This window comes from Danio rerio, chromosome 1 (assembly GCF_052040795.2).
Source record: "Danio rerio strain M-AB ecotype USA chromosome 1, GRCz13ab, whole genome shotgun sequence".
NCBI classification, from domain to species: Eukaryota; Metazoa; Chordata; class Actinopteri; order Cypriniformes; family Danionidae; genus Danio; species Danio rerio.
The window spans coordinates 11,102,695-11,115,840 of NC_141021.1; the positions used below are offsets into that span (position 1 = coordinate 11,102,695).

The window sequence follows — 13,146 nt, forward strand, 5'->3', positions numbered from 1 at the left end:
TTTACTCAATTAATTTAGTTCAGTCTGCTTATTAGGGTTTTCAGTGTAAGCAAAAGTCTAATTCTGTATACCAGTCTACAGCAACAGCTAAGATGTGAAACTTTGCAAATTACAGATTTGATTTGTGAATTTATTTAGTCATTTAACCTTAAGCAATAGTGAAAAAAATATAGCACAGAGCCTGCAGGAATGAGTAAAATTATGCACAATAGCCACAGTCCTGTGCTACTATTCAGGCCCTGGCAGGCACAAACAGTGCAGTAATTAGCTGATGTTTTGTAGAGGAATGAAAACAGGTTACACCACAACAATTATTTACACTTGCACAGATGCTTTTTCACGCAGCACAAAGTAACATTTATGGAGCATATGCAATCCAATAGTCACAAATTTAAGCCTTTAAAAGTTTCAGACTCATCTCTGAACTCTCTTAAATCAAGAGCGAAGAATCAAAATTCATTACCCGAAGTCTAAAACTGTGTGTATTTACCTGCTATTGAGGCTATAGTTCTGCTGTTTGAAGTTCAGTTCTCGCTGCTGAATCTGTATCACCTCCCTGGATAAATCCTCAGGTTTCCTATAAAAAATATAATAATAATTGGAAAGTTAAAAAAGAGGAACATGTACCAATTCACATATATATTAGCAACAAGAGAGATGAAAAGGGCATGATTAGCTCACAAAAATGGGAAAAGTTCAATCAAAGTCATTTTCCGCAAATGCTCAGTATGTGCTTCACCTTCAGATAATGCTGACCAATCACCTCTGAAGGACCAAATGCAATATTAAAGAAGCAGTTTTGAATGTTAGAATAATTTAATACTAGGCTGGCAAATCAAGTAACCTATTTTTAAAATTTGGGCTGTGTCTAAATTTTCTGAGATTGAAGAAAGAATTGAATGCTACAATGCAATAAATACTACATGTCTGGTAAGCAGAGTTAGTTGTAACATGTTCAACAGTAACGCATTACTGTATTCTAATGGCATTTTTGAGGAACGCAGTAATGTAACAAATTACATTTTAGATGTGTGTGATTTGATTACAGTTATTAAAGTCAATGTAATTGCATTACTTACTGTACATTACAAATATAGTTTTTGGAAGAAAAAAATGCTTTTTTTAAATGTATTCTGCTGCAGCTTTAGTTAACAAGCATGTGCTTTTAAATTGTTAAAGAACACAAGCTGAAATGGTTGCTGTTTAGAGTGGCTGCTACTTAAAGTGTAAGTACAGACATTACATTGATATCTCTAGCTATTTTTCCATCCAAAAATGTGAATTAACTCAATGCGCAAAACTGGAATATCTCATAAATGACGTGCGAATAAAGCAGCGTTTCCATCCAACAAGTCAAAGCGAACAAAAACGTCACTTCCTGATTAACTGGCGCCAAATACCAACAGTAAAAACAGAATTTACTGCAGTAGGAGAAGCTGTGTCAATCTTTTCAGACGCGGCGCACAGACGCTCTTGATTCTGGAGGTCATTAATAATATAATAACACTAATAGCTAGACAGTAAGGCGTTTTAGAATGACCAAAACAACATTTCAGATGTTTTACAATTATCTCAACTTGCCGATTTGTCCATTCACACACATTTCTTTAATCGCATGACTTCTTATAACAAAAATCACACAACTTTTTTTAATGTGCATACTGGAATTTGTTCGGTAGAAGTGTTTCCATCACAGTTTATGCTCTTCTCATGGAATTGAAAGTTTATCCTACTCAGTTACGCGCATGTGTTTTTATGCGCATTTTCGAAATGTATGCGCATCTTGGCTTTTTCATCAACCGTTTTTTATACACATCCAAAATGCACATGAAATTGGAAACGTACATTAGCTATAGTGTGTATATAAAAATTTTGCTGTGAAATGCAGTCTATGTCCAATCTCTAAAGAACTTTCGACTGCTTTTAACTCAACCAGCCACTTGTACAAGCACTTCAATAGAAAGTATTCTGTAACAATACTCATCACCAAGGAGGACACCAGTGCCCAAAAACACAGCAGCCCAAGTCAGGCTGAATTGAAATTTTTGTACAGGATCAGGAGTGAAGGCATCTTCTGAATGTGAAGAGAAGCTTGGGGCTGGTCACATATTTTGTCTTTTGCATGCGCGTATTGGAAGTGCATATTGCACGTGCACGCCTTTCCCAGGCGCACAGAGTTGACATGCGCAAGTCATGCGACAAGAATGATCAGCTTCATACTTTGGAATATAGACATTTAGGTAGACTAATTACCTCAGACAAACACAGAACACCCAAACACTGCAGCACTTTTTCATATAATGGATGTCAATGGTTACAGGTATTCAGTTTTCTTCTTTTGTGTTTAAAAAAGACAAACAGGTTTGGAACAAGTGAATGATGAAAGAATTTTAAGTTTTGGGTGAACTCTTTACAGCTGCGGTCACACTGGAGTTTTCTCCCCATAGACTTCCATTCATACGTACGCGAATGCGTCAGACCGGAAACACAAGGTTACGCGTCAAGTTTCGCAGGTGCGAAATTGCATCACTTGACTGCGGGAGACAAATCGAGGATCAAAACATGACCTCTCTGGACAGAAGTTTTAGATATGGAGCAATCACTCGCTTTTGAAATGTCTAATCATCTTGTGTAATCCCGCCCCTTTCGCAGAGCCGTACGACAGAATTTCCCATGCTCAAACTCTAGTGTGATTGCAGCTTCAGTCTTTTGAATGTCAAGCTGCTGCGATCAACCCATTGTAATGTTTTTCAATGAATATTAAATTACTGAAAGAGCTGCAGTTTATTTTGTATTTTTGCAGGCATGTTTTATATGCTTTAAAAGTAACTTCAAAGAAAAGTAATGAGTAATCTGATTAGTTTTTACATTAAGAAATTTGTAATGTAATGTAATCACTAATCAGATTAACAATTTCCAGTAAAAGTCAGTAATTTGTAATTCATTGCTTTTTAAAAGTAACTTACCCAACACTGCTGGTAAGTAAAATTATATAAAAACAATGTTAATGTCATATACTGCACATTTCTTTCTAGGTTGATTGATAGCACAAATAAAACAAAAAATCGTTATGCATATCAGGTCAACTTTAAACAGGCAAAGTTAATCATCTCCAACAAATGTCTCTCTTCATTGTGGGTGGCAAGCAGCCTATAAAAGACCCCAAACTGTAAAAAGTCTAAAAACTCGCTCTCAAACTAGAACCCATTCTACAAAAGACTCATTAGCACCTGCTAATGAAACACAAAGTCATTCATGCATTCATAGTAGTCTCTGTTGCTAACAGAAATGAAGTTTCTCGAGCCCAAAGCTGTAACATTTCGGCTTTTTTAATTAAAAGTACAACTGATTACAACAAAGTGTATCCCCCTGACTTTGTTTTTCTGAACTTTCTGAGAGACATTTCCAACTCACAACCACTTTACTACAAAGCATAGTGGTTTTGTCTCTAGTTTTTGTTACAGTAACACTTTCTATGAAGCTCATGCTCATACTGAATTATACCTCAGTTTAGAATGATTTATAAATAGCATAACAATTCTATAAATGTATGCACAAAAACATGATGACAGTTATAGCTACATTTATATTAGTGCTATTAATTCTTACTAGTCATGCATTTCATTTTTCCATATACGTGTTTATAACACATTATACACTGATTTATAAGAGTAAATTAGTCGGTCAGAATTGTCATACACCCGGTGCAATGAGGCACAAGGCGCAACGCAATTGTTGTTTGCTAGTTTCAGCTTGGCACAATAGTAGTTTTGATGTTTTTGCACCACGCTGTTTAAATAGCAAATGCATTCGCGCTCATGTGCGCCCATAGGCGTTCTGGTCTAAAAAGGGAGGCGTGTCGAGGTGTATTGCTGGCGCGTTGCTATTTTGAGAAACTATAACAGATTTTTCAATACCAGAACAAAGCCGGTCTATTGTCCAGCGCAGAGCGCGTTAGTTATGCGCCTCGCTTATACACTGCTTAATACACACAAGATGTAGAGCAATACGCAAATATCTTTACATATGAAAAAGAATTAAAATATTAAGGACATATATGTAGGATATAATAAGGATATAAATATAAAGGATTAAAATATTAAAAAACATTATTTTCTAGCCTATATAAATATAAAACCACTGCCTTCATGCCTTCTTCATCTCGGAAGGCTTTTTCAGTTCATTCACGAAAAATTATTTTTATATTTGTTTTATTAAAAACAAGCTTAGATTTGCCCCCTTGTCAGGTTTCAGACCATATGGCGCACAGCATGTGTATTTGGATATAACTCAGTTTTGTGAATATTTTTCGTTAATATTGGTCATTTATTCATTGGCTGGAAATTAGAACTGAATTTAGAAATAGTTTTGAAAAATTTGCGCTTAAACGAAATGAATTATTTATAGGCCAACTGATGTCTGTGCGTACAAGGTTTCCCTGTCCACGAGAGCGAAAGTGAAAGTTAATAACTTATCACTCATTCTTGCGCTGTAGATGCTCTGTTTAACTGTTTCCTTGCAAGTGAAATGCTCAGTTTTTCCACTTCCACTTACTTTACGTTATGTAAATAGCAAATGCACCATGACTCTTGAAGGGAATGGGAGATGAGACTCTGATTGGTTTATTCTCAAAACGCACCTATATCATTAAGAAAATAAGCTCAACACTTTTAGACCATGCGCCACGGCTCAAAACGAATTTTTCCGCCATTTTATTAGTAAAAGTGGATTCTGACGCGCACTGGATGCGTTTGTGCCATGCGCTTTGCACTTTGCGCAAGGACCGTCAAAATTGAGCACTCTGTTAAAGTTACAAAGACAGATAAGTAGCACTTTTAATAGTTTTATGTTTACTATAAAATGGTTATGTTTAGGTTTTAGGGTCAGTTTAAGCGGAAAATTGTATCCTATTTTCACTTTACTCGATCACATCAATGATGCATTCATAAAGGTGTTAAGGCTTATCAATAATATAAAACCATTCACTATCATTATAAATACAATCATGACTGACTGGCTGACTGTAAATCAGTGTATAATGTGATATGAAGAACTCATAAGTCACTAATAAGTCTTAATACCACTATTATAAATGTAGCTTTAACTGCCATTAATACATTATATTACTTCTGTGTCTTTAAAGATACATGTACAGATTTGTGCTTAATTATAAATAATTATAAACCATCATGAGCACTTTATATAATTGACCATGGACACATCATAGAAAGCGTTACACTTCTTTCTTAAAAAAAAAAGGGGAAAAAAGAAAAAAAAATATCACAATAGAAATATTTCAAGTTAATTATCACCAGGGCACAATTTTATAAACTGACTAATCCAAATGAACAGCAATCTTCATTTAAAAGTTTTGACTAAAAAAAATTCTTAAAATCCCACACAGAGTCACAGGGCTCTACCGTTTTGGTATTGTCAATCTCCTGAAAAATGTTACGTTTGCCTTCAACTCTCAGCACAATAATTTAGTAGCAATATACAGCGATCAACATCTACAATACAAGCGTACAAAATCTCATTTATGTTGTAGCTCTCAACAGAAATCCCCCCAAATCTCTCATTTAAATTCATATTTTTAATAGGAAGCTATACAATATTATATTTGTGCATATACATTAGATTAGTCAGTACTGAAGCCAAATCTGGAACTTATCTAACAAAATAACTTATGATTATGGTTAAAAATTAGTACACGCAAATGTAAATGTTATCGTTTAATAAAAAAATTAAAAAGATCAAATTAAGAAAAACAAAAAAGCATAAAACTGGTGAAATTTTGTAGTTTGAAGTTTTCCAAATATTTAGCACATATTTAAATGTATTATCTTTCAATTTCTAAAGAAATTCAGTCACTAAAACATTATTTTAATAAATACAGTGAGTACGGAAAGTATTCAGATCCTCTTAAAATCTTCACTCTTTGTTATATTGCAGCCATTTGCTTAAAACTTTAAATTCATTTTGACACAGATAAAATAACGAAGGAGTGGCTTTACAACAACTCTGTGTGACTGTTCTTGAATGGCCCAACCAGAGCCCTGACTTAAACCCAATTGAGTATCTCTAGAGAGATCTGAAAATGGCTGTCCGCAAACGTTTACCATTCAACCTGTCAGAACTGGAGAGAATCTGTAAAGAGGAATGGCAGAGGATCCACAAATCCAAGTCTGAAAAACTTCTAGCTGTATTAGATCAAAAGGGTGCTTTTACTAAATACTGACCAAAGGGTCTGAATACTTAAGACCATGTGATATTTCAGTTTTTCTAATTTAATAAATCTGCAAAAATGTCAACAATTCTATGTTTTTCTGTCAAGATGGGGTGCTGTGTGTACATTAATGAACAAAAAATGAACTTGACTAATTTTAGCAAAAGACTGCAATATAAAAATAAGTGAAAAATTTAAGAGGATCTGAATACTTTCTGTACCCACTGTATATCCGTTCAATAAGTATGTTTTGTTTAAATGCACCAAAATGTAATATCTATATTCACTGAGAAACAGAAAAGATGTACTCGTGTATGTTGAGCTCTGTATACAATGCTTAAAATATTCATATGTATGTGTATACAGCATACACAGCTAACGGACTGGGTTATGCATCTAATGATCACAGGGCATGTTAAATTACGTTTCCTCATCTTTGATTTGCATAATTTATGGAGCCGTCAACATCAAACAAAAGGCTTGTGATCTTAAAAATCACACCCACAGCCAGACACGATTTCAATGCCTTTGCTAAAGTTCGACAATTCCCTTTAACATTGCTGTGAAATCGCTATCCTATGGCTGGCACCTTTGTTCAGCATTCGACATGAAAGCTAATTCTGAGGACAATTGGTTCAGCATTCAAACAGCAGGAATATTGCCACAGAGGGAACATAAAGGAACAGAATCATTTTTTGGGAGTATGAATTACTCTTCTCTTCTTCACAGAGAGACGAAATGAGTCTACTGCACACAAAAAAAGAAAGTCCCGACCGCTGCACTTTTCTTTGCTGAGACAAAACAATGAGAAGATATGACACCGGTTTCTTTTATTTGCAGAATCCCCGCGAGAGTTACATTGCTCACCCAGGTAAAACATGAGAGAGCAGAATGAAACTACCGCCTGACATATTTATACTGCCGGTGTATCTGGTGCTTCGCAGGCCTGGGGAGCAGAGAGAGAGAGCGGAATGAGAAATGTTCAATGATCAATAAGAATCCAAAATCATATTTCTGCTCCACCAAAGCGAGACAGGCACTTTATACTCATTCGCCGTGCCATTATTCTCTCGGAGGCATGAAAAAAAGCATCGAGAAGAGTTTGATTGCATCCAGTGTTTCGCCTATGAGTGAGCATATTCCTGCATTCAAACACCTCAGCCAAGGCCATGTCGCAATTTAAATAGAGGAAATGCATACAAACAAGAGTAAAGACCTTCACTGAGTAAAAAAAAAAAAAGCTCTGAGGAGGAAGGAGCTATATGGGAATTTAGACTTTGACAAGATATGTGAAGAATATTAATAAAAAAAAAATGTGACCATTTAAGTGTTGGTTGAAAATAATAATCATTGAGTATGTTTACAGTCACACTAATAATCTGATTTAAATATGATTCAGGCAATACTCTAATTAAGAGTCTACCATGAAACATTGATTTTTGATCAATTTAATTCGGCTAATGTCGTAATCGAACTAAACAGAAATCGGATAAAGATGTGGAGTAGGACTGTGCAATTAATCGAAATTGAATCGCAATTTGAAACAATGTGATTAGTTAATCGTAAGAGGCTGCAACATAAAATATGTATACATGTAAACAAGAATAACGAATAACATCAGAGGTTAAGTGCTTGAAAACCAGTCCGCTATGAAAGTTAAACATGCTAGAATTTCAGCAAGGCATCGCAGACATGGTAATGATTGTCGTGAGCTGCCACATTACATGAGAAGAAACGATTAAATCTTGTGTCACGATGTACATTTGTCATTTATGACTGCCCACGACACCCTACATCAAGGAAATCATGCCGAAATCGAGTGATCTGACCGGGGCTTTACAACGATCCAATTGAGTGAGCACACTTTCGTTCCGCAGACAATAAACAACAAAGAAAACAAACAGAAAAGCGCTGAAAAGTGGGATTAAGGCGTCTGCTGCTTCTGAAGCTTTAACAGAGGAAATTATATCAAAGAAAAACAGCATTTACAATATGGGAATTTTTTGGTTTCAAAGTCACAGACAGCGAACAAAAACAGGTCATTTTTAAGAGCTGTTGCAGAACTGTTGTCACGACTTACAGATTATTGAGCTGAAGCTTGAATTAAATTAAAATCAGCTTGAAGCTTGAATTAAATCATAAATCAAAAAATAAAAAAATAAAAAATAAAAGTCATTTAGGACTTTTCACTGCATTTTGTGACAGAATATTCCATACACAGACGGCTGTTTGACACTATTCTCTGCACTTACCGAGTCAGTGAAGGACCACAGACACATACAAACGTTTTTTTTTCTCCCATTTGTGGTGCGGTATGAAATTCCATTAAAACAACACTCTTCAGCAGTTCCTCGCATGCAATATCTCGTTTGTCACAGGGCCATGCATGAAATGTTACCAAAGGAAAATGAAAGTGCCAACCTGCAGTTACAGTAAATTTGGCAAATTAATAATAAAACACCCAAAATTAGATGAAACTCCGCAGGAAATGTGTATGGCGTGGCGACGCAATGACGTTAATCAAATTATGGACTATAGCATGTAAATGGGATGATGAAAGGAACACTTAAAAGCAACTCATGTAAACACCTTAATCATATTATTGTCTTATTCAAATTAAGGCAAATAATTTGATTACTGATGTCCATGTAAATGTAGTCATTGTTGCAATTAATAAACACTTACAGTTGAAGGTTTTGTTTTGTTTATCACATTCAAACAAACACAGACATTGAAAATCAGGTTTTCTTATTCAGTATTTGTTAGCAGTATGGTGAATAATAGGCATGGGACGATAACCGGATTCAAGGTTTACCGGGGTCAGGAAAATGTTCTGTTATACTGATCCTACAACCTTTTTTTTTTTTCAGTTTTTTTATTTTATTTAGTTTTTAGGAAAACAGTATCTCCAGCAGAATACGACCCTCCACATCAAAAGCCACTGGTAAGCCCACAATTCAAGAAACAATTGGAAAACAAATCCCTTATGCACCAACATCCAAGCATGCTACAGACCTGAGGTCTGTTCTTTATTCCTCTCCTAAATTATCTAAGATGACTTGACAGATCCTGGGTCGATTAATCTTGATAACTGGTCTCTGGCTAATTTGGTTCTTCATACAAATTCGTTAATCAGATTAAAACGTCTGGATGAACTGATCTGAGATCAATGTGTGTGTTGTAAAGGACCGATTTATCGATCCTCGAAATCATGATCAGCAATGCCAGGATTAGATGAAAGCACAGCAGCGTAATGACATCATCCAATTAATAATCAATTATCCATGTAAGCAAAATTACCAATGAACCTCCAACCTGATTTCACCAAGTAAGACATGTTCCTGGAGTAACATCTATGTTGATCCTGGACCAACATTCCAGTCAGCCAATCAGAAATAAGGCATATGTTTACAGTTTGTGTTAACTTTAGGCTTACAGTTATTGCACTTCTATGTGATTGTTATGCATCTATTATTCCCTTCTGTTTTCTGTAAATTATGGTTGGGTTTAGGGGTAGTGAATAGGTATGGATTACATTTTGGAACAAAAATTACGTTATAGGATCAACATAGACGTTAATGCAGGATCGCATTGCACTTGGCAAAATTATGACATGCAGACGTGAACAGTGCAGTGGCTTACTTTTTATTCACTAGAAAATAAAGATATCCAAAGATGCTTTAAGTTGTAAAAAAAAAATGTTTAAGAAAATAATAATAACAGTAAAGGTAAATGATTTATCTAAATTATTTAGCCTGACATGTTTACAGTTCCTAAATATTTTAAATATTTCTAAAAAATAAAAAGGGCGCGTTTAAAAGGGACATATTTTAGAGCAGTAATTGTGATACTGTAATACCAGAATATTGTTATCAAAGGTTATCATACTGTCAGAATCTTATAAAGGCCAGTGCCTAGTGAATATAACAGTGGTTTTATTTATATGCCCCTAAATGCATCCCTTTTTTTTTTTTTTTTAACAAGTATGGTAAATGTTTATTGTTATATTGGTGCACATGCCTTAAATAAAAAAAAAACAGACAGAATTGTTGCAATTGCTTATTCAATATAAGCATTTCCGAAAATCTTTTTTCTTTTTATTTTTTTTACATCTAAACGGCTGCAATATCTGATAGCCCTACTTAAAGTCTTTAGAGAATACATTTTACCCAAAAAGCTTTTCCACTCCAATCCATATGATGTGAACACGATCACAGATCTGCTGTAGAAAATTACAGCACTTACACAACATTACAAGCATCTGTTCGAGAGTTTAGATGTGACAGATGAGGAACAGAGCTGTCGTGACTGCAGTTTAGTTGAAGGAACACCCAAGACTGAAATATTCTTGCTGGGAAAGTCAAACAAATCTATGTATTTCCAATTAACACATTTTGATTGCTACTGTAAACATCAGTGTTTATAGTCAATAATAAACAAATAATTAACATATATTTTTCATATACTTCTACATAACTGCTCCCTCTGGGTCAAACACAGAGGACCCAGATCATTTGGATTTGAATCAATAATGTTATCTACGTTCAGTGGATTTCTGTAAAATCACTATACATGACCATACACTGAAGACTTTGGGTATACAGTAGGGCTGCACAATACATCATTTCAGCATCAATATCACAATGTGTGAATATGCAATAGTAATATCACAGGATCAGCAATGTCAAGTTCACCACCATTCAGAACATGATTTGTGGAGGCATTACAAAGTTAAACACTAAAATAGTCAAAGATTTTCATACGAATGTGTTTTTAAGACCTGTGACTGTGTAAGATTTAAGCAAACTTATTCCAAGAGGTTACAAAGGTATATAAAGCTAAATTAATTGTATTTAATTATTTATACAATGAATACTATACGGTGTTATTTTATATATTATCATTGAACTTCAATACTGTTACATTCCACGGAAAACCTTCAAATTGATTTGTGTTCAATTGTATTGTATTTTAAGCAGATAGTTCTCTACAATATAATCCCAAACAATGTAAAATTCTGAACTATTTCCAAATAGATTTACAGGTCATCCTGTGAAATTATATATTGCACTAAGCAAAAAAATGCAATGCCAGTTTTTGTCCAATATCGTGCAGCCTTTATACCATGTAAAAGGTTATACAAAGCAAAAACAAACACTAATTTATGATCCAATAAAGAGTCTCTCTGGGTCTGTTACAACAATGAATGCTGCTGTAAATAATTGATTAAATTGACTTTACATATTAGGATACAGTTATACTTACTTGAATGTTTTGGTTAAATGAAAAAAAAGGAGCTACAAGACGGAAGGTACACTGAAAAAAAACTATTCAAAGATAATTCCTTGGATTTACAGAACGTTTAAGGTAAGTGGTTGTAAACTATTTATTTTGGCTGAATTTAAACAAACAAATTAAGTTGAAGATTACTAAACTTGATTTGTTTGGTTAAATTCAACATATATAAATTGTTTGCAACGATTTGCAGACATTATTTTATTCAGTGTAGTTGCCTTGCACTTTCGTGTTGATGTTGTTGTTTTTCCCTTGCATTACACCATGCGTGTCATTTAAAATCTAGATAATGCTTCAATCCCAAAATACCATCTTAACTCCTGCACAATGCAAATGTTCATTCCTGACGATAGGAAGTGCACAAAACAGGAAAAAGAAAAAGAGCTGAAAATACACAGATGTGGGAGACATGGCGTATAGTTTGGTTATGACTTGGGTTAAGACATGTCTGCTTTATTTTAAAAAATAAATATACATGCCAAAAAAAACTGATACATTCAGAAAAAGCAACAAGCTTCAGTTCTGGATGCACCGTGAGCTATCTTGAGATTTCATACTGTGAATGTGAACGTCATTTTATGTCAGGTTGTCATTCAACGTCAGAAACTTACATGGAGATTCTGCTTCTCACTCTTGGAAAACACAGTAAGAGCTATCCCTGGCAGAAACATTTCAAAAGCTACTCTTTAGGATTTAATATGCACACATTATATACTAATATGGACATTTCTATACAAAAAGTACCAGCCCAATGACAGCTCTCTTACCTTTGTTTCTGAGTGTATAAATAAAACAAATTCTAAAGAAATCCCAAATCAAAACCAATTCATGATATTCATTTTTTAAAATTACATCTTTGTTTAATACAACACTTACAGTTGAAGTCAGAATTATTAATTACCCTAAATTTTTAGCCCCCGTTTATTGTTTCCCCAAATTCTGTTTAAAAGAGAGAAGATTTTTTCAACACATTTATAATAGTTTTAATAACTCATTTCTAATAATTGATTTATTTTATCTTTGTCATGATGACAGTAAATAATATTTGACTAGATATTTTTTCAAGACACTTCTATACAGCTTAAAGTGACATTTAAAGGCTTAATTAGGTCAATTAGGTTAACTAGGCTGGTTAGGGTTATTAGAGAAGTTATTGTATAATGATCGTTTGTTCTGTAGTCTATAAAAAATATAGCTTAAAGGGGCTAATAATTTTGTCCCTAAAACGGTGTTTAAAAAATTTAAAACTGCTTTTATTCCAGTCGAAATAAAACAAATAAGACTTTCTCCAGAAGAAAAAATATTATCAGACATACTGTGAAAAATTTCTTGCTCTGTTTAACATCATTTGGAAAATATTTTAAAAAGAAGAAAAAAAATTCAAAGGGGGCTAATAATTCTGACTTCAACTGTATATTTTAGAGCAGTAATCACAATACCGTGATATTTTATCCAAGGTTATCATACCGTCAGAATCTTATATCGTGCCCATGCCTAATCAGGATTCCAGAGAAGAATACATTTGGCATCTATTATTTATTATTTTGTGTACATATGGTGTTATAAACAATTTTTCAGTCCCTTTTCTATCAACTGATGTTCAGATCCCCATAAATCCATTATAT

General features: G+C 34.1%; 1 protein-coding gene across 5 annotated transcripts in view; it reads right to left on the reverse strand.

Annotated features, from left to right (window-relative positions):
* The window catches only part of mad1l1 (mitotic arrest deficient 1 like 1), a 131,886-nt gene that overhangs the window by 92,667 nt on the left and 26,073 nt on the right, over positions 1 to 13,146 (reverse strand). For all 5 annotated transcript variants that reach the window (XR_015475593.1, XM_087235329.1, NM_200912.2 and 2 more), the window contains exon 10: positions 491 to 577. Coding sequence is in view for 4 of the 5 variants with exons in the window: in XM_087235329.1 (XP_087091455.1) it covers positions 491 to 577 (87 nt within the window). In the remaining variant the exon portion in view is untranslated. The remainder of the gene's footprint in view (positions 1 to 490; positions 578 to 13,146) is intronic.